We start from the raw sequence: 23,797 nt of genomic DNA on the forward strand, positions 1-23,797 counted from the left end.
CGGTGACGTCACGAGTCGCTCCTCGACTTCCGCAATGCTTCTCTTGGAACGCACAGCCTGTGAGCTGTGTGCTGTGGGGTTCTCCCTACAAGGGACTTATTCATCCACCACCCCAAGACTGAGAACACTTGCAGATAGTACCTCCAACAAAAGCCTCCTTTACCCTCAAATGTGTTAGGCAGAGTAAAAAGGATATGGACCCTAGTATTCTTGCTAAACATTTTAGAAAGTCTTACATTCCTCCCGCTCTCCCCAATACTTCCTCTTTCATATTGGCATTCAATACCGCAGCTACTGCTTGATATAATTGCTAAAAAAAAATAGTTATGTCACAAACAACATAAGGCATCCCTTGGTTTTCTCAAGAGTTAAAAATTCATAGATCTAACCTACATTTGGCTGAAACGCGATGGGCTAAAGATAAATGCCCCTCTAACCATACCGATCTTAAACAAAAAAACAATATTTGGCCTCACAGATTAAAATCCTAGTTCCAATTTGAGGGAACTTTTCAAAGTCGTTGACTCCTTGCTTGAGCTGGCCAGTTTAAACAAAATCTCAAGTCCTGTAGAAATTCCACCACATACTTTTCAACAGGCCTTTTCCTCCAAAGTCCCAAAAATTTGGAATCAAGTTAACGCACAAACCTGATATTTTGACAGTCAAACGGACTAAAGCTAGGTGGAGCACTTTCCAATCTATCACGATTGACAAGCTCCGATCAAAGGGATCAAACCATCTAGCTGCCCAGGAGACCCTTGTCCGGCCTGGCTAATAAAATAAGCTGTGCTAGATATTGCCCCTTTCATTCTCGAAATTGCAAACCTCTCATCGTCTGCCGGCATTTTACCAACCTCACTAATGGAAGCATTCATTTCACCTCTATTAAAGAAACCCTCCCTCTAGGACCTCAAAACACGGATCAGGTATGCAAGTGGGCTTGACCATTATTAGTGAGCTTGGTTAACCTCTTCACCATCACAGGAAGCTTTACTTCCATTCAGAAAGGAATTACTGTAAAACCTTCCTTTATAAACAAAGCCTGGCAAACAGACACTAATCCCCTGGCCGCCAGCTTTCCTGCTCCACACGTGTTTCCTGTCCTTTGTTGGTCTTCCTCGTTGCTCCCCTGTATGTTTTCTTTTTGTAGGTACCGGTCATAGGTCTGGAATGGGTTTCCTCCCTAAGTTCCTACACGTGCTCTAGTATTCAGTTTCCTGTGAGTAGCACGTTAAAAAATGTCAAAATAAATAAAATAAATTACTGTGGAGATATTAAAAGTAACAAAAAGCATTTTAGAATAACTATACTTGTTTGTTTTTTTTTAAAAAGGGTGTAAATAATCTACAGTATTTTTAACCAACCAAACATACCACTGCCCTTATTCACTTTGTGACTGCCCCTTATTCAACCTCTGTGTTGTTCATGTTTATTAAAAGCAGTGTAAATGCACTTAGTCTAACAGGAAGCATACCTCTTACAGACTTTATTAAAGTTTCAGTACTATCCACTTGTATTAAAACAGGAACCAGTTTCAAATGATACATTTGAGATTAAAAAACAAACAATCAAGACGGTATTTTAAACAAATGTATCAAAATGTCACATTCTAAATTGAGAATAAAAAACTAAACATATTTCTAACTCTGAAAACTGACATGATGAATAAAATGAGTTTAATGTGCAAAATAAAATGTCCCTTGCAAGTTTTACTGTTCAAATACCATATGCCGTATATACCATATGCCGTATACTTTTTTTTAAATGATTAGACTTGTTGATTAAGAATCAGAGTCCTTACTATACCACCAAACAATCAACATTATTAGCCATAATGTTTGCAAAATAACTACATTTATTCATCAGAAAATTTATTTTGGTTCCTCTAAAATATCTATGTTAATTGTCCTGAATGCACTTACAAATATTCCTTCCCTTTCTATGGTTTACCTGCAGATACAGGTATTGCTAAATTGGTTGCTATATATTCTTATATCTAAATATATTCACCAATCACTGGCTATGAACACAGTACTGTATTGTTTCTTTGGGACAAGAAAAGAAGACAGTTAATCTTAATCCCCAAAGGTAACAGTCTATGAAGTAGGGTTTTCTTTATTTTTTTTAAGAATGAGTCATCTTGTCTGATCTGCAAGTTGTTATGCCTCAGTGACATTTCAGATACGCAGCTGAAAGTGAAATGTCCTTGAGCAACTTTAAATAATCCAGCTGTGGCGTTTACAATGTTAAGGCTTTTATCTAACGCCCAAAGATTTGCCACTCCAAAAGCACAGTTAAAACATATATATATATATATATATATATATATATATATATATATATATATATATATATATATATATATATACTGTATATGTATATGTATATATATATATATATATTTATTAAAGTATGGGAAACCAATGCTTAAGTCTGCCAAATACATTTTAGGATTATGAGAACTAGAGACTAAATGGCATTGTGGCAAACAGCACTAACTATATAAAAAGAAAGTCAAATTAGAATTTTAGATCTAATGACCTTGATTAGATAATTTGATTTCCCTCAGATACAAACAATTAAAGTGTAAGTTTTCCAGGGTATGGATTTATAGTGAGAAGAAGCAAAGTTCAGCAAGGTGAGTACATTCTATTTCACAAGAATAAAAATAATATCTGAGTTTACAATTAAGTAATAAATCTTAAACTCCAATTGCCGGTGTTCTGAATAACGGTGTGTTACAGTGGCATCTCTGAATGACCCAGGCGGCCACTCGTGCCCATCTTCAGAAAGCAGAAGCCCAGGTAACGTCTCAAAGTCTCTGGGGACTTTTTGGGAGTTTTAAGACATTACTTTTGGTCCAATGATGCTGAGACTGGACTTTCGGTTCTTGTAGATTGGCGTGAGCTGTAGTGTACTGTATGTTGTGTAATACACATAGAAAAAAGTGACATTTACAGACACAAACTCTGGTACATTAGATTATAAGTGTTTCCGGGCAGGGTCATCCTTTGCCTTAAGCTGTCATTTACCTGTTACATTTATACCCATTGTGTGTAATTTATTTAATTTGTATTGTAATTTTGTAAAGCACGCCATACATTGTTGGCGATATATAAATACAATTATACATACATATGTAGCGCACTTTCCTCCACCCCCCTGGGAGATGTGTGGCTACGGTGTATGGGTGTTGTGCAATACCTGATGGTGCCCAGGAGATCTGAGCCTCCACTACTTGGAACCTGGAGTGCACCTGAGTGATGCTCGGTAGCTATAGTGAATAAACAATACACAATGGTAAAGCAGATCAGTTTGACTAATGACATAAGAATAATTGTACTCCACATACAATAGTGCCACAAACGTAACACTAGGGAGTCACAGGGCCGTAACCTCTCTACGTGACTCTCTAACAACGTGTCCATACCCAGGTGGGGTTTACCCCAATATACTGAGGTGCTCCTGGCACTGAACCATGCCAGTGTCCCCCAAAGAGCCAACCCACCCAAATGTGTGAGACAGCGCTGCCCCACTAGAGTGTTGAGTTGGTGCACTGTGAGTTGGGTACCGGGTGCTCTCACTCCCGGGCGCTCAGATGGTAACAATGGGATCACGGATACGAAGTGAGGAACCACGATGCCTCCGCCTCTACGTTGGGTGGTGTCCCACCTGGACAGTGTCACCATGAAAAGTGTCCTTTGCTGTAGGTGGTGGCCCAGTCCCAGGTCACCTAATGCCAGTGCGCAGTCACGTCCTGTCTGTGTCCCTATCTCTGGTGCTACAAGGGCAGTGTCCCTAACTACTGGGCCTGTCCCTGAAGCAACACAAGCTGAAAAGGGAGTCAGGGCCGATCTGGGGCCTAACAGGGAGCATCTGGCCTAGTGCAGGTGCCACAGACACCTACACACACAACCTACCCCTTCCTTGTTCCAGCTCCGATTGGCATTGTCTTCACAGTGTGCGAAATGTATCTTATTCTGTGCAGGAAAATCTGTAGCCCTATTGGCTCTATTGCGCCATGTGTCTGTCAGCCCCAGTGCCTTCTGGTGGCTGTAGTTCCCCCATGCGGAGTTTCTGTGTAATGGTCACTGCTTGCAATGCCTTCAGACCGTAATGCGCATGCGCGAACTGTCCTGCGCATTCACGTGCACATTCAACATGGCAGCGCCCTGCAAAGGGAGCCGCCGGAGCCTCCGGTGATGCGCTCACCTGCGCAACCTTCCAGTCGGCGCCAAAACCCTGTCTCCGCTACCTAGCGCACTCGCTCCTGGAGGTAGGGACTACGGGGAACCAGGCAATACTCTCCCCCTGGTGAAAACCCAATGACCCCACTTGGGAACACATAATACATAGCAATATACCATCAACAGAAATGATATAATAAAAATGCAACTTCAAAAAGTACAAGCTTATCACATATAACATTACGTAAGATTATGCATTTCTGTGAACATGGTTATAACAGACTTCAGTCTGCTATGGGCCCACTGTTGAGCCACATAATGAGGTGCCCCAATTTGGTCATACAGTAGCTCATCCGATTGTGGATGCCTAGCTCTCTGGCTCCTCCTGAATGGTTCTTCTAAGACTCCCTCTGGGAAGTAATATACACAATCCTGAGGCTCCGCCTCTCCCGTTGAGGGCATTAATGTCTCCACATATTTTCTGGTTGGGATGAAGCAGGGGCCTCTGGGGTTCATTCGTTGAAGCCACCCTTGTAGGCGTTGTGCGTCGGGCCCTTTACCCATAGCTCCTCTGGGAGGTGCTCCATGACTTTGGGGTCCCCTTTGAGAGGGTCCCTCCATATGATCCTCTCCAGTCTCGTCGACGGTTTTTTCACCGTCTGCATGATCATTGGTGGTCTCAGAGATATTTTCATTTACAGTCTCTTGGCTAGCGTTGGATTATTCCGGCTCACCATCTAGTGGGGTAGCCGGTATATCTGGTTCATCATCTCTCACTTGTGGGATAGAAAGAAGGGGGTTACGGTGCCGGACCCTTACCCGGTCATCCGTGTCTTTTATACGGTAGACCGGGAGGCCCGACATCTGTGACTCAACCTCAAAGACACCGTCGTGCCAACGGTCAGCGAGTTTATGCTTCCTGGGAATCTCTAGGTTGCGGAGAAGCACGGCATCTCCAGGATGGATTTCCCGGTGTCTGACCTTGTGGTCATAGCGCCCTTTGTTGTTGGCGTTGAGTTGAGCAGCGAACGTCTTGGCTTGCTGTAAGCCTGTTGCAGGTTTCCCTGAAGCATTTGCACGTATTTGAAGTGTGTTGCGTTGTGTATCCCGTCTGTTGACACTCACAGACGTACATCCACCGGCAGCCTGGATTCTCGCCCAAACATAAGGAAGTATGGGGAGAATCCTGTGGACTTGTGTTGGGTACAGTTGTACGCATGTACTAGGGCTTCCACATGTCGGCTCCACTCTGTCTACTGAGCGCATTTCAATGTGCCGAGCATGTCCAGTAATGTCCTGTTGAATCGCTCCAGCGGAACGTCACCCTCCGGATGGTACGGAGTTGTCCGGGACTTGGTGATGTCCAGGATTTTGAGTAGCTCCCGGATCAGTTTGCTTTCAAAATCCCGGCCTTGGTCAGAATGAAGGCGGGTGGGCAGGCCATAATGCACGAAGTACCTTTCCCACAGTATCTTTGCTACCGTGATGGCCTTCTGGTCTTTGGTCGGGAAAGCTTGCGCATATCGCGTGTAATGGTCCGTGATGACCAGCAAGTTACAGATACCTCGGGCATCAGGCTCGATGCACAGGAAATCCATTAAGAAACAGATACGAAAGAAACACGCTCTAACTAAGGTGACCATAGGTCAGCATCCAGACAGGTGCGCTAGGGCAGATACATGAAACAAAGAAAGTGAACACTGTTGCAGCAGAAACATTATCAACAGATAAAGGCCCAATAGCACGCACTAACTGTCTGTGTATGGGATAATGACTTTACTAATATATCGGCACATAGATATTAATGTAATTTAATAGATCCCTAGAGTATTGTATAATTAATCAAATGAAAACTTCCTTTTATTGGTATATATTAAAATAAAGTGGACCGCACACAGTGAATAGTGAGAACCGCTAAAACAGCTATTAATAATGGCAGCAAGTTTGCCAATATCCTGAGAAATGTGTGTAACCTGCAATAGTAATGCTGCTGGGTAGATACCCAGTGATGTCTCTAAAGGATATTAAAGCAACCACTAAATAATAGCAGACGTACTACTGTCCTAGAGAGATGTGTGTAACCAGCAGTGTGTAAGCTGGTAGGTTAATACCCAACAGTATCTCTGGAGAAATGTAATACTGTCCGAATGAGATATATATGACCAGCAATATATAATCTGGTGGGTAAATACCCAACATTATCTCTGAATGATCTCTACCTCATCCACATACCCCTCCTTGTGTGTTGGGGTATGTTTTAGAGGGATAGGGCATGCTGTGAGAGTGATCCTTCCATTAAGTAGTGTTTATGTGTGGTTCACTACAGCAGAATTAGCAGAGTTTTAGCAATAGGGACCTGTATTTTCTGTCCCATTCCCTGTGCGTAGGGTTAAATAAGGGTTTGTCCCAGATCCGACTGGCGTGGTCTTCACAGCGTGCAAAATGTATCTTAGGATTTATACAGACACTACTCTATATGGGGCTTGCTTCCCTTCTACCTTTACACGGCCAGTATTTCTTCCTTTTTGAACACACAATATGGTTAAGATTTGGAAAAAAAGTGTAATAAACCTTATACCGCACAAAACATGAAATGCAGCAAAAATGCTTTGTGTAAATCCACTTATCTCATACTATTTACCTGTTCTAGGGTCTCAAACAACCACAAGCACTTACAGTACCTTTAAAGAACAGAGGCATTTGCTTTTATTACACAGTATAAATATGTATGTGCCCAATTAATATCAAAAAAATATTTTTTAGATTTACAATAAATGAACCCAAAATGAGCATCAATCAAACAGAAAACAATAATGGAGTGGATAGCAGAGCACAGTACATAACAATAATTGTGCTATCATTTAAAGTCAAGTGCTAGAAAGCAATGAAAACAGAATGTCCCTGAGGAAAGGATCAGAGCTGAACAAATGGATTTTCACATATACTTGAAACATTTGGATCAAAGCACAAAATAGCAGAATTACAGAACTAAGTGAATACTTTTTTGACATGGGTAAAATGCCAGAAATAGCATGATGTTTGTCCTATATTCCTACAGGAATAACTGTATTCAACAGTGTTCACATTTCTACGCATATCTGTTCCCCAAAAATATAATTTAGTTATGTGCAAATAAAAGTCGCACCTGATGTAAGATAAATATATTTACCTATTTGGGATGGGAGATTTAATCAATCGCTTTTATTATACACTATCCATTAGTTTATACCAAATTTAATAATTGTGAATTATAAAGATCCCCAAAAAATTATCTACTGTAGCTACAGAGCATCAACATGTTGCTTTTTTATTTGATTTTGCAGCAAATGTAAAGCTTGTGTCAAGCAGGTGTCTTACATTTGACACACTGTTAATCTGAGGAGTTCACACCACGTCAGCCTTTATAGAGATTTCTGACAAACAGAAAATGTTAAAAAAAAAAACCCAGATGTTTCCAGATGCAGACCTTTATGCATCTCATTATCATATGTGCATCTTGTTTCTCTTGTTTCACACCCTCATTCCTCTTATAAATAAAACCAGATCAGCAAGCACATGAGGCTATTATACTGCCACAATACACCAACTCTGACAAACGCATGTTTAAAATGTCTTACAGAGCGTGATTTTTTACAGCAAAATGATATATTGCCTTCTTTTATATAGTCCCTATATATTTGCATATCTGTACATGGATGTTTTAATGAAAATGGCTTCTGCAATAAAAGACTTGCTATCATGACACAAAATGGCACAATATTTCAAGTGCGTGTTTATGTTGTTCTTATAGAAGTGCATTTAGGCTGAGTTTCTAATACAGTAGCTGTATGGATTCTGTCTAGGTGTTTTCTTTTTACCCTTTGTGGTCAGTGCCACACAAATAAAACAATTACAATGTAAAATATATTTTCTTCATTGATTCTGACTTCTGTTTCAGTAAGGCTAGAATAGAAGAGGACTGGGAGGGTGCAATTGTCTGCATGTGTCATGGGCACAGGGGGAGAGATTGATAAAAAAAGTGCATTACCTGCTTAGCCTACACATTGCTGCATAGTTATATAGTTACATAGTAGATGAGGTTGAAAAAAATACATCTTTCCATCCAGTTCAAACAATGCTAATTTTAGATGAGAGAGACATATCCTATATTTGTATTTACAGTATATTGATCCAGGGGAAGGCAAAAACAAACAAACAAACTAAAAAACATTATCCACCGATGAGGAAAACTGGTGTAGACTAGCAGAAGTAGCAGAATTTGGGGAGTGTGCAGTGGGTTAATTTATTTTCAAAATGTGTGGTAATTAAAAGCCTGTAGGAAAGAAAAAGAAAGTAACATATTTTTTTCTTCTCCTGCCTGAGCCAACAGTGGGTGTGGTTGGCTGATTGCTAACCTAGCACACCTGGTGGGTGTCCCTATTTAAACAGAGTTTGCTCACGAATGCTGTGCTTGTGTGTCCTGATCTACGTGACTGATTGATTTCAAGTGCAGGTTCTATTAAGTGTGCAGTTAAAACTAGAAGCAGATTAAACAAGGAAGGGGTTAAACATATAGTCAGAGATTCCTGATCTGAAGAGGAAACTTGCAATATTGAGGACATTGACAATCTTGAAAGGAGTTTAGTGCTCACTGAGCAGGCCCTTTCTTCATCTAGTGGTGCAGATGGTGGCGCTGTTAGTGAGGAACAGGTAGGTATCTGGGTAACAGTTAGAAGGTGGAGCAGGGGTAATAGGAAGAGGCAGGCCAGTTCTTAGCTGACCCATCCCAATAGATTTTCCATGTTGATTGAAGATATTGGGAGTGTCGGGGCAGAAATGTAAAGGCTGGGGGAGACGGATTCCTCCAGCAGCCAGGGGAATAGTTCCTCCAGCACAGTGGGGACTCAAGATGCTCAGATATAAAGAAAGATTGTGGTGGTAGGGGACTCCATTATTAGGAAGGTAGATAGGGCAATCTGTTGCCATGACCGAATGAACCGAACAATTGTTGCCTCCCGGGTGCTCGCGTTGGCACATTGTGGAGATCGGGTAGACAGATTGTTGGGGGGGGGTGCGAGGGGGGGCTGGGATTGACCTGGCGTTCTTGGTACATGTTGGCACCAATGACAAAGTTAAAGAAAGGTGGAGGGTCCTAAAAAAATGATTTCAGAGATCTAGGCAAAAAGCTTAGGGCAAGGATCTCCAAGGTAATATTTTCTGAAATACTACAAGTGCCATATGCTACCGCAGGGAGACAGTCAGAGATCAGGGAGGTTAATGCATGGCTAAGAAAGTGGTGTAGGAAGGAGGGGTTGGGGTTTTTAGAGCACTGGGACTCCTTTTCTGAGAGGTGCCATCTATATTCTAGGGACGGATTGCACCTCAATGAAGAGGGAACTTCTGTGCTAGGGGGGAGAATGCTAAAAAGGTTGGAGGAGATTTTAAACTAGGATGGAGGTGGGAGGGGAATGAAACAGATAATGAACTAAATGGAATAGATGAGGAAACAAGGGATTTTGGAGGTAGAATGGGGGCAAGTGCGAGTTTGACAAGCAGCGAGACACTCATAGTAAATACAGATAATACTAGAAAACTGCTAAAGACTAAACCAAGTTGGCACTGGAAGGACGGAGAAGATAAGATAATAGTACAGCTGAAAAAACTTAAATGCATGCTTGCTAATGCAAGAAGCCTGACAGATAAAATGGGGGAGCTTGAATTAATGGCTTCAAGGGAGCAGTATGATATCATTGGCATTACTGAAACATGGTGGGATGAAACTCATGACTGGGCAGTTAATGTAGAAGGTTATTCCCTTTTTCGGAATGATAGAGCAAATAGAAGAGGAGCTGGAGTATGCTTATATGTTAAACCACATCTAAAACCTATTGTTTATGAAGGGAATTATGAAAATGTAGAGACCTTGTGGATAGAAATTAGCAGTGGAAGTAAAAGTATAAAGAAAATGTTTGTAGGGATATGCTATAAACCACCAAATAACTGTAAGATTGAGGACGCTAACATACTTTTGAAAATGGAGAAAGCATCAAAACTAGGTCATGTTTGCATAATGGGTGATTTTAATTATCCAGACATAGACTGGGGCAATGGGATTAGCATTACAACAAAAGGGAACAGTTTTTTGGGGTTGCTTAAAGACAATTATATGACCCAAATTATTGAGGAACCAACCAGGAGATGGGCAATACTGGATTTGGTAATATCAAAAAAATGTAGAAGTAATAGCAAATATTCAAGTCCTGGAACATTTGGTGATCATAACATGGTCTCATTTGAAATAAATTATCAAAAAACAGATTACTTGGTTCAACAAAGGCCTTAAACTTTAGAAAGGCAGATTTTAATAAACTGAGGACTCATCTACAGGTAATACATTGGGATGATGTTTTTGCAGGGAAAAATGTAGAAGATAAATGGGCAGTCTTTAAAACATTGTTAGGAAAGCACACTCATCAGTGTATACCCTTGGGTAATAAATATAAAAAAAATTAGTCAAAACCAATGTGTCTAAATAAACAGGTATGGGAGGAAATGGGAAAGAGAGGCTGGCGTTTAGATTCTTTAAGTCAGAAGGGATGGAAGCATAATATCAGAATTATAAGGAATGTAACAAAAATTGCTAAAGGGGAATCAAATTAGCAAAGATGGATAATGAAAAAAGGATTGCAATAGAAAGTAAGATCAACCCTAAAAAGTTCTTTAAGTACCTTAATAACAAAAAATGAGAAAAGAAAATATAGGACCTTTTCAGTGTGAGATGGGCAGGCAGATTATTGGAGATAAGGAAAAGCAGAGGTATTAAACAAATTATTTGCCTCTGTGTTTACCAGGGAAGAATCACTTTAAATTGTAGTGCCACAGGAGGAAGCCACAACCTCCATATTAATGAACAATTGGTTAACTGAGTAAGAAGTTCATAGGCGGCTTGAAAAAATTAAAGTAAATAAGGCACCTGGCCCCGATGGCATACATCCAAGAGTTCTCAAATAGTTAAGTTCAGTAATAGCCAAACCCTTAAATTTAATATTCAAGGACTCCATTTCCATAGGCTCAGTACCACAAGATTGGCGTAAAGCAGATGTGGTGCCTATATTTAAAAAGGGAGCTAGATCACAACTGTGAATTGCAGACCTGTAAGCCTGACTTCAATAGTGGGGAAACTACTTGAAGGTTTAACACAGAATAATACTCACGAATACCTAATGGAAAACAAAATTATCAATAATAGGGAGCATGGATTTAAGAAGGCTTGACCATGTCAAACTAACCTTATTTGTCTCTTTGAGGAGGTCAGTAGGAATTTAGACCAGGGTAATGCAGTTGATGTGGTCTGCTTAGATTTTGCAAAGGCTTTTGATATGGTTCCACACAAGAGGTTGATGTACAAAATAAAGCAAACCTGGAATGAAAACTGGTTGAAGGATAGACAACAGAGGGTTGAGGGACATTGGCAATCTTGAAATGGGTTTACAGCTCACTGAGCAGGCCTTTGCTTCGACTAGTGGTGCAGATGTTGGTGCTGTTAGTGAGGAGAAGGTAGGTAGCTGGGTGACAGTTAGAAGGGGAAGCATGGGGAATAAGGAGAGGCAGGTCGTTTCTGAGCTGACACATCCCAATAGATTTGCCATGTTGAGTGAAGATATTGGGAGTGTCGGGGCAGAAATGGCATGGCTGGGGGAGACGGATTCCTCTAGAAGCCAGGGGAATAGTTCCTCCAGCACAGGGGACTCTGGATGCTCAGATACAAAGAAAGATTGTGGTGGTAGGGGACAATACATTATTAGGAAGGTAGATAGGGAGAAGGAACGGCTCAGTGAGTAAAGACACTGACTGGCAATGAGTTTGAAGCAGGGGAGCTTGGTTCAATTCTTGGTGTCGGCTCCTTGTGACCTTGGGCAAGTCACTTTATCTCAATGTGCCTCAGGCACCAAAAACAAAGATTGTAAGCTCTAAGGGGCAGGGACTAGTGCCTGCAAAATGTCTCTGTAAAGCGCTACGTAAAACTAGCAGCATTATACAAGAACATGCTATTATTAATAATTATTATTATCTGTTGCCATGACCGCATGAACCGAACAGTTTTCTGTCTCCCGAGTGCTTGGGAAGGATGTTGATCCAGGGAATAATCCGATTGCCAACTCTTGGATTCAGGAAGGAATTTATTGTTCCCCTTTATGAGATATCATTGATAAAGCACCAGAGCGGCGGGAAATGTATCAGAGTGTGTTTTTTAGCTCTCTCATGGCCATGACCTATTCAATAAACCTTTTTTATTTATTCAACCTTGGACCTGCCTCCAGTTCTTTTGCTACAGTAACAGAAAAGAAAAAAAAAAGAAAAGAAAAAAGTCCTTGGCGCATTATCAGGTATGGAAACCTGATACAATGAAAGTTCCCAATTCTCTGAATGTAGGAGCAGTTCGTAAGTCCCGAATTGGATATCTCAGAGTCTCTTGGCTGGTAGATTTGTATCTGCAATTATACAAAACAAAAAGACCATTGCGCAGTAACCTCTGATTTTTCCATTTGCAACCACACAGCTACTAACTACTTATTTAAAAGTAGATGATAAAGGGCCTTGAAAAGTATCTTTAACTTGTGCTCCGGTGTGCAGGCTGGATATCAGTGGATTTTCAGATGGTGTTAACCCTTTCCACACAGTTGCGAGTACATGTATAAAAATAATAGAAAAACCTATGGTATAATACCATAATACAATTTAATAAGACAATAAGGACCCACAGCAATAAACTCACATGCTGACCAACCCTATGGACAGGATACAATGTGCCGTCCGCTAGCTTGAGAAGGTGTTAAGCAGTGCATATGGAGGTAAGGTCCTGCGTTTGCCTCCTCCTCGTGGCCGCGACTCGGAGCGCCAGGTCCACCTCCGATGACGTCACTGCTAGACCGCCACTTCTCCTCTATAAGCTCGCGCACGCCGTATCACGTCCTGCTAAACTCCACCCTATGCGCGTTTCGTGACTACTGACGTCACTTCTTCAGGGGAGCGCCAAGGACTTTTTTTCTTTTCTTTTCTGTTACCATTTGTACTAGCCTTATGGATAGGCTTGTTGTATATCCTTAGGCAGCCACTCCCTCATTCACTCTTAGTTGTTTGTGGGATTCCTTGCAAACCTGATATACCTTTATTCAGGTTATATTCAGTTCACATTTATTTTAATTAATTAATTATTTTGTATTGTTTAGTTTTGGTAATAGGTTGAGCGCTTAGTATATGTTTAGTTTTCTTCTTTATCTCTTTTGCTACAGTGCTCCTTGTTTCTCGCTCTACATTTGCCTTGAACTTCAATGACGGGATGCACGCCAGGATGAATACACAAACAAGTATCTGTTGTCTAAATTTAGCATAGGTTGAACTTGATGGACGTACGTCTTTTTTCAACCTCATCTACTATGTTACTATATAACTATGTAATTCCACATTTTAACAGCCCTTACTTTAAAGAATTGTTTTCCTTTTTTTGCTGGTGAATCTCCTTTACTCCAATCGTAAAGGATGACCCTGTGTTGTTTCTACTGCCTTTGGAATGAACAGTTCTTTTGGAAGCTCTTTGTATTGTTCCCGAATATATTTGTATATATTTATCAAATCCCCTCTTACAAATCCTTTTTCTAATATAAACAAATCTAAATTAGCTAACCTCTCCTCATAAGTAAGCTTTTCCATCCCCTTTATTAATTTTGTGGCTCTTCTTTTTACTTTTTCTAGTTCCATAATGTATGTTTTATGGAGAGGCTCCCAAAACTGTACTCTATATTCAAGGTGTGGTCTTGCTGATGCTCTATAGAAGAGCATAATTACTGTATGCTTACATTCTTTCCATCCATTCCCGTTTAATGCAAGATAGGATCTTATTTGCCTTTGCAGCTACTGCATGACATTTGGCACTATTGCTAAGCCTGCAGTCTAGAAGCACTCCTAAATCCTTCTCCAGCAAGGATTCACCTAATTTTTTGCCATTAATTTGTAATTCACCTGGTTATTCTTGTTTCCCAAATGAATGATCTTATATGTATTTATATTAGTCGAATTGCCTTTATTTTGAACACAAACCTCTTGTGTGGCACTGTATCAAAAGCCATTGCAAAATCTAAGTAGATCACATCAACTGTATAACCCTGGTCTGAAGTCCTACTTACATCCTCAAAGAAACAAATACAGTTTGGTAAGACCTAGCCTTCATAAATTAATGTTGACTGTTTCTAATAATTTTGTTATCCATTAGGTATTCCTGAATATTATCCCATACTACTCCCATAGTAGCTCCCCCACTATTGATGTCAAGCTTTTTAGGGTCGATCTTACTTTCTATTGCAATCCTTTGTCATTTAAATTTTTGCTCATTTGAGTGCCCTTTTGAAACTTTTGTTACATTCCTTATAATTCTGATATGATGCCTGTGTCCTTCTGGCTTTAAGGGGCCTATTCACTAAACTTCGATAAGTGCATTATTGAACTATAAATGCCCTTTTAGTGTGATATTGCATGTGTAGCTATTCACAAAGCTCTAATAAGAGAGCAATATCGCACTAAAACAGCTTTTTACCGAGCTATAACACTCTGGCTGTAACACGTAATTTGGTAGATGAAAAAATACCCAAATTCGCATTTTTTGCCAGCAACTGCTTTTCACTAAACTCCGATATGCATATAATACTATAACCGCTAAGGTAATGAAGGGGTTATATAGCAGGCACTGCTTTGTTGTTGGGACAGGGGGTAAGTGAAGCTTGTAGTTTCCCCAGGGTGGGTGTTAAGGCCTTGCAGAGGGTGGCATTAGAAGTTAACACCTTCATTACCTTAGCGCTTACAACCACTAAGGTAATGAAGGGTTTAACTTCTCACGCTACCCTCCCACAAGGCATAAACACCATCCTGGGGCAACTACCACCCTCACCCACCCAATGTATCAACCATACTATACCGGAATGGGTAAAAATGCTATTAGCCAGGGGAAACTACCACCACCCACCACACCCATTGATTGCCACAGTTATAAACCATGCCCCCAATATTGGCATGAATTTCCACAATGGCAATGAATGGGCAAGATAAAAAAACAGCCACAAAATAAAACACAGTACATTTAAATAAATACAAGCATTTGACAATAAAACCATTGATTGTGACTATTGTAAGCCATGCCCAGAATATGGGAATGGATTGCCACACTGAAAATGAATTGGCAACCTAAAGAACACATAACAAAAAATACAATATATTAGAATGAAATAAAAACAACTATTTGCCTAAAAATGCATTGCTTGTCACTGTGATTATCTGTATTAGAAAGGGGCATAGATAAGCAGACAATGGGCAACATAAAAAAAACAGACAATTAAATAACATACAATCAATGTGTTTCTTACCTTTCCTTTCTTTACCCTCCGAATCCTACTCCATCACCATCTCTTGACCCACGACACAATGCTCCTTAAACAGCCGATGTGAAGAAGTCCATGATTATAAGTTGATTGAAGAGACATCTCCGGTAAGTTTTTTTCTTCTTTCTTTGCTTCTTTATTTCTTATGTCTTCTCTGCTGTATAATCCAATGGGGCGGAAGTTGTCCCATCATCTTCTTGGTGTCAAATGAGACAGGACAGTCTGTGATGCCACATTTAAGTGTCAAATGGTAAACCCCCAATCCAATTGGCTGGTGTGCCATGTGACAGGTTCCCTTTTTTTAAAAGGATGTGATATCATCAAAAAGGGATTTGGTGTATATACCATGTGATGCCTTTCCTCAAAAAGAGAGGTGTGATAGCTAATCAGGTAGCATGCCTCCCTCCCTTTTTGATGAGAACTCCAAAAAAGGAAAGAAATCACATGGTATATACACCAATTTGATTGGTTGGTGACCATGTGATGGCTGACATTTTGTTTTTTTTTGCTGAAGTAACTTCATCTTAAAGGGAGGGAAGCATACACTACCTAATTAGCTGGCTTCCCTCCCTCTTTGATGATGTCACATCCTTAAAATAAGTGAGCCTGTCACATGGTAAACGAGTCAATCGGATTGGGGGTGTCTATCATTTGACACTCAAATGTGACATCACAAGCCTTATATAAGGCCTGTCCCATCTCATTTGACCCCAAGAAGACAATGGGAATACAATCTGCCCCCATTGGATTATACAGCAGAAAATACAGAAGAAAAGAAAGAAGAAAATAGCTTACCAGAGACGTCTCTTCAATCAACATATGATCATGGACTTCTTCGCATTGGCTGTTTGAGGAGAATTGCGTCATGGGTCAACAGATGTGATGGAGTAGGATTCGGAGGGTGAAGACAGCAAAGGTAAGAAACACTTTGATTTTATGTTATTTAATTGCGTATTTTTTGGGGGGTGGGGGGTTCCCATTGACTGCCAATGTGCTTTCAATATGTATGTCCCTTTCTGGGTATAGATAATTACAATGACAAGCAATGCATTTTTAGGCAAATATTTGTTATTATTTCATTCTAATGTATTGTACAGTATTTTGTGTTATGTGTGTTTTTTTTAGGTTGCCCATTTATTGTCAGTGAGGCAATCCAGGCCCATATATTTGGGCATGCTTACTACATTCACAGTCAAAACAACAAATATGACATCAGCACTCCTGTGATATAATCAACATCAGTAAATAAAGTGAACGGTGCAGCTGGGGAAAAGAGAAGATAAACACAAAAAGAACAACAGACCCAAAAGAGGACCGGTAGACCAGTAAGGTCCCCTGCATAACAGCACTCAATAACACTACATAGTCTCATAAGTAAGGTATAACCAAAAGAAAGAGCAGAGTTCAGAACATCCAATATAAGTAATTATATGATTAAGTATTTAAAAACAATTTTATTTGTAACATAAAGTTAAAATGTAGCGTATTAAAAACTCCCCAGTGTGAACAGGTGCTTCAAAAATGGAAGCAATATAAAGTATAAGTGTTACTGTCCCCAGATAGGGAAAACAGATACAGACCAGCACCTTGTTGGTGGTAAACTTCAGTGTTCATGGGCTATTTTTAACAGGACCAGATTTTAAAAACAAAAAGGTGGTAATTCTATTTAGCGCATATGCAATATTCAAAGTTTTTGCCTAAATTAGGCTTAGTGTTCCAGATAAGGCCCAAACTTGTTGGTGATTTGAATAAAAAGCATATGTGACCCTTGGAAATATTAGAGGTTACAGAACTTATGTGAACCTCAGTTTAGCCTAGCTTATTAGTGCTCTAAAGTAACATGTTTGTAGTCAATTAGTAAGTTGTAGCAAAGCAGCTGAAGTGTGAAAATACTAAGGCTAGATCCCCACTGCAGGTGGCGGCGCTCGCTGCCGCGTGGGCGCCTCTCACCAGGCTGGTACTTTCTCCCTAGCTGTCCCCGGTGACTCCTTGCTTCCTGGCTCACTACATACTGTGACGCGTCAGCCAGCAACGGCTACAACAGGATTGTGTTCCTGTGCGGCGACGCATCACATGGTGCGCCAGGGAGCCAATCAGAAAGACTGATGGGTGGAGACATTTTGGATCTGTGCCTTTTGACAAGATACAATGTATTTGTTTCTTGGATACCTGGCCGGATGTCATGGGGACAGCAGTGAGACGCATCTGTTGTCAGCCTATTTGGCCATAACTGATGTCTCACCCAGCTCTGTAATTGGCTTTGTGTACTGTCACAGTGTATCGGGAAGGCTTTGTATTTTTTATGGGAGAACAAAGAGTGGCACGGGGGAGAGCGACTGTATGGGGGGAGGCAGAGAGGCACGGCCCCCCGTCATGGCTGCACCCCCCTCCCCCCGTCATGGCCGTGCCCACCCAACCTGTCTTGGCCACACACCCATGCAAAAAAAAGGTTCCTACAGACCGCAGATCGTGGTGAAGCGCCGTACACATGCTGCCAGGATGCAAGGCGGGCAGGTGCGTGCACTGTTGCCTTAGCCTAAGGTTACAGAGAGCTGTAATACCACTTTGTTATTTTCTAGCTGAGCTATTCTCCACCTTCAAATATGTACGATTTACAGGAATAAAGCCCTACCACAGAGCCTTTCCAACCTTCCGCCTCCATTCATATCAAATGTGGCTATTTCTGACCACTCCTCCTACATTTATTTAAGTTTTCCTCAAGGATGAGCCCCACTCAACTACTTAGACCATGTCCTCAAATAAATCCCCCCCAAGAAATCATATTAATCTTCTAATGGTGTCTGTAAAGCACACTCACAGACAGCTTGTAACAAAAGTCTCAATAATGACTGGAAAACAATTATCTAAAATTTGTGAAAATATTCAAATCATTCAAACATTAATCAATGTTGTAATGTGAGGTTTTTCATCATTCACATACAAATTTGAAGAGGGATTTACAGATGTTTATCTTGATTGAAAAAAATGTCCCCTTCTTTTCCCAGGCAATATTATAATCTCTCCATTTCTATGGGAACTATACCTGTATTGTGCAATAATCTCTGGTAAGAAACATTCAGATGTGCAGTTTATTTTGAACCCAAGCAAAAGCTCATCTGTCCATACATTTAGAAAACACTTCTTTATTAGTAAATAGCATTTTAGTCCCAAATCTGTAAATGTATCACGTCTTATAACAAGTTAATCCTCAATTCAAGAATTGTAGCATAAAATTGATGAAACCCCAATAACCCTGCACAAAGTGAAAAAAAAGTTTTGCTTAATTTATTGCACATTCATTTTTATTAACAGAGATTCCACATTGAAGAATATACTTTCTGTGATGGAAAGTGCACCTAGACAGTTTTAAAATCCACAGCTAAAATCGTTTCGGTGGAATCTGAAACCAATTTAGAAAGTGTTTTGTGGTTACTCTGTTTTCCAGAAACTGTGGCTTAAATGAAACCTAGCCTGGTAAGCAACAAAAATCACTTATCTGTAGCTTGAGCACAGTCAAGAATATTTAAATGTTAAATAACATACAATTAAAGTAGTTGTACTAAGTAATGTCTTGACACCTGCAGTTTAAATGCTATATGATGTTTGAGACATTGTAACAGGCTTGAAGGATCTAATCTCTGATGTGGATGATCTATTGAGTGGTTATTGTCTGTGCTGTCAGACAAATTGAACCATAGGGAAAAAGAGTGTCAGCTATTTTATCTTCTTATAACTGCTGGGTTGTGTACATAATAGGACTAGAGTTCTTTTTAGGGTAATAACCTTGCACCAGTAACCAGCTTTGCTAATAAACTAGTAAATAGAGTGAAGGCATCTAAATCAGATACAATTGTGCTGTGCATGTTGTGTATAGTAGAACTACTGTATTCTCATATCTGTTATTCTAATTTTGTAGCAGCATAGGCATAAGACCTTAATCAACATAGAGAGAAGCTTGGTGATGTACATTTTATGGAAATGCAAGCTAATGTGTCTATGTGCATTTCCATTTCAAGTTAATGAAAAGTCATGCATTGATGAATGTGTGTTGCCCTGTATTCCACTGTATTGATTAGGTGGGATAACAGAGAAACCATTCACCTACATATTGTATTAACTAAAATCACATGGAGATCTGACTACAGATCCAGTGTCAGCTCTAACTTGACAGAACACTATTAAGGATATATGGACATGCTTCTTAGCTAACCGCTTGAGATGGATTGCAATATATATTTGTTGGGGAAAACAGATTATTTAAACCTTGAGACTCTCTGAGACATTAAAGGTCATTCTGTTAAGTTAAAAATGATATGACCTATATTTCCTTATGTATTTCCTAGTTTTGCTCCCAGGAGATCCTACAGTGAATTGCAAAGCCATAAACTGAGTTATTCAATAAACAACTGTGCACTTACAGTAGTGAATGTCAGACTTTGGTTAATATTGTAAACATCTTTACATCTTTTTTGTGCTCAAATGTACTAAATGATCAGGTTTGAGCATTGTGGTTAAAAAATTATCATCTGTGTCAGTACCTAGTGCTCAGAATACAAGAGACACACTGCAATATTGTAGAAAATGACACCTTATTAGCAAAATATACTAATACTTAACACTAGATTGGTGCCAAGGACTACCTAAAGAAGCTATAGCAGTAGTTTAGCACACATCCTAGTATAAAGAAGTAAGAATGACTTAATTTATATGCAGAGATTGTAATATCGTGCAATTTGTCCACTTTATTCGCCAGTCAATTTCAAACAAACATCTGCAGGAACTGGTCTTAAATCTTACCAATAAGTACAACGTGTCCATGTTTTCAATAAATAGGACATTCAGGACCACTAGGATGAGTTGGATGTGTGTTAGAAGCAGATGTTTAAGCACTAATTAAAACGGATGATAGTATTCAACACGACACATTACTCTGAAGTGTGACTAGTCTGAAGGAAGGCAAGTAAAAACGTTACATGGAATGAACTAGCACAATGAAATATTGGATTAAAAGAATAAGGACACAAAATCTTACAGCGTACTGCATTGTCCTCCATATAGTCCTCTGGAAAGCCACAGGGTGCAAGGAACAGAGAAAAGAAATGTTAGTATAAATTAAACAGCATAGTTTTCTGTTCTTTTGCACACTCTCTCTGTAAAAAAAACTGTTAGGAGAACACTCTGAGCCCAATATGCCATGTTAATACATTGTCAGTTTTCTTTTGCTTACTTGGCAAACATCAAGTTGAAATAGCTTTGCTGCCAATATTATAAGAATGGCATATTTACACCAATAATTGCCAATGCAACATACATACACACCTGTGTTTTCATGTAAACTAGCTTGGTGATAGTAATTATTGCTATTATCAGTTAGCTATAATACACACACACTCAGCACACTGTACTACAATGAAGTTATGGCAGCAATAGGTTTAATAGACTAACCCAGAAAAGCCTTCAACACATCCTGCTAAATATTCACATTAATAATAGCTGGGCATTATTTGAAGTCACTGTTTTAACTGCAAGCAAATCTGTTTTGTATGCCACTTATTAATATACTGAATAAACATATGTCTTCGCTGTACTTAATATATTAGCACTTCTTAGATTTAAATTCACAGTCTCAACTCTATAAAATAAATATATAAATGACAAAAAAAAAAGTATTTTCGAGGCATTTCCTGAAGCAGGACGCAGCATTCACTTTTTAGTGGCCCAAACATTTTGCTTGCCAATTACCTATTGTTTTCCACAAACTCCATCTTTTACATATCTCTATAACTTGAATGAATTCTCAGAGGAGTGAGAAGCTGTGGTGTGTTTAGGGTTGATTATTATATGCATTCTTACAGTATATCCCACAAAGATACAATATAACGTATTAATCACATGATACCATACAACAATCAAGGGCCAGTGGCACTTATGAGTGGTGATTGAAGGTTTGGTGTTAGACACCAATTACATTGGTTCAAAACATGAATATTTTCAATTTCTCAAAATAAGAAAGTGGCCCATGAGCTGTTGGGGCCCTATATAATTACACAATGAGCTTTGTATGCTGTGTGCAAAATAGTACAACCAATTCCGTTTTTAAAACATATATATCTAAGAGATATTTGCCCTTTCACCGCCTTTTTCAATACATAAAATATGGCCTTTTCTGCCTACTGATTTTCATACGTGTGATGTCATATTTTGAAAGGAGAAAAACAAAATAAAAAAGCAGTATGAAAAAGAGTTCAGTACATCACGCAATCAGAAGTGGTTCATAAATTTCATAACCTCAATAATATTCTGTATTTAACAAGGCAATATGAATACCATTATTTACTATACAGCTAAAAGTTGTGCTTATGAAAGCAGAACGGATCATTATTTTATACAGTAAGGATATTAGTACAGGCATACCCCGCTTTAAGGACACTCACTTTAAGTACACTCGCGAGTAAGTACATTTCGCTCAATAGGCAAACGGCAGCTCACGCATGCGCCTATCAGCACATCCTGAACAGCAATACCGGCTCCCTACCTGTACCAAAGCTGTGCGCAAGCAGGGAGACTATAGAGCCTGTTACACATGCGTTATTTACATCAGTTATGCACGTATATGATGATTGCAGTACAGTACGTGCATTGATAAGTTGGAAAAGGTAGTGCTTCACTTTAAGTACATTTTCGCTTTACATACATGCTCCGGTCCCATTGCGTACGTTAATGTGGGGTATGCCTGTAAGTGCTTCTATATAGAGGTTGTCATTTAACAAATCTGTTTGTTTTGCACAATAATTTGCGGATGTTTAATTTGACGAATCAGGTGCTGTTTATTCACTGGTACAATTAGGCTAATTTTCCTTTTGTAACTGAAGTATGGAAAAAACTCTATGAACACAATGAATAATGGCGGATGCTTTGATGACTGCTGCATTAAACTTACTGTACATCATCTTTATAAGATAAGAAAATCACAGGGGTTAACAGGAACATAATAACAAAACATTGAATAAACAAGCACTTATTAAATAAAAAAGCCTAGCTTAATGTTTTTTTTCCATACACAACAAAAAAAATTAAAATAAAGCAAAAAATCCATTCATAAAACCAGATAAATTGGTAAGGAAACAGTTTACATAACATCAGAAATGTGTTTACCAGTCTATCCAGGCTTGTGCCAGCAGCAGTTGTGGGTCGCTCCTCTGGATTGTAGGGTTTGAAACGGGTGTTAAAATTGTCTGAAAATGACCGCGAAGACCTTAACGAAGGAGCCGCTTTGGGCTGGCCACATCCCAGAAACACCTGGAAAAAAAAAACATATCAAATCAAAACATACCAAATCAAGCTTACATCATAATATACTGTATACACTCAGGGTTGGCACTGAAAAATGCATGTTCAAGCTTTGTCAGAATTAGTACCTTTGGAATGCTTTTAAGAAGCTTTTTATTCTGCAAGAATAAAAAAACGAGATATGCTAACGATAAATCGGGGTTTTGTCATGTTTTTAAATGAATAATATTTTACTGAGAAAGATTTGTTAGGTACGTTTCATTGATGAACAGTATTCCGTTTATCAGACATCTAATACATAGCAGTGAAAATATGTGCTTTTTTGTATGTTAAATGTAAATAAGGCAACATTTTTACTTTTCTCACTAAGGGACATATGTGCCCACATTTTGCAACTGCTCAGCTGCTTTATTTTGACCTTTTTTTTATGACATAAGAGGGCATTATACACTCTAGCATGCTTCTCTGTAATGTGGTCTGCATTTAGTACTGTAGCTTGCAGTAATGTCTTAAGAAGAATCAGTGATAACCTCAGATAAAAGGACACTGCAGCAGGGAGAAAAGTATGTGTAATTGCGTGTTAAGGACTTAATAATAATGCCTAATCACTACAACTTCAACCCTTCAAGTGGAATTATAATGGGCCTTAATAATGTGAGAGAACAGCTCAGACTAATAGCTGCATTACTTTCTTTTACTGATAATGACAAGATCCCAATATTATAATTAGATTTAAATTGCATGTGAGGTTCATTCAAAACATACAGAGTGATGACAGGGGAACAATTTTCATATTTTGCCTTTTGTTCAGGGAAGTTACAGAGCGTACACTATTTTTTTTTCTATTCATCTCTGAAACTACACACCAAAGTGAAAGCCACAACCACCCTAACTAACCTCCATATATTTTAC

General features: G+C 39.3%; 1 protein-coding gene across 4 annotated transcripts in view; it reads right to left on the minus strand.

Annotated features, from left to right (window-relative positions):
* GPC6 (glypican 6) overlaps positions 1 to 23,797 on the minus strand; it is a 1,577,578-nt gene that overhangs the window by 90,124 nt on the left and 1,463,657 nt on the right. For 3 of the 4 annotated variants that reach the window (XM_075590865.1, XM_075590869.1, XM_075590868.1), the window contains 2 exons: positions 22,751 to 22,894; positions 20,628 to 20,657 (listed from right to left, as the gene is read on the minus strand). In XM_075590865.1, coding sequence (XP_075446980.1) covers positions 20,628 to 20,657; positions 22,751 to 22,894 — 174 coding nt within the window. The remainder of the gene's footprint in view (positions 1 to 20,627; positions 20,658 to 22,750; positions 22,895 to 23,797) is intronic. The other variant, XM_075590866.1, reaches the window with a different exon arrangement.

The sequence above is a fragment of the Ascaphus truei genome, chromosome 3 (genome assembly GCF_040206685.1).
Source record: "Ascaphus truei isolate aAscTru1 chromosome 3, aAscTru1.hap1, whole genome shotgun sequence".
Classification (NCBI taxonomy): domain Eukaryota; kingdom Metazoa; phylum Chordata; class Amphibia; order Anura; family Ascaphidae; genus Ascaphus; species Ascaphus truei.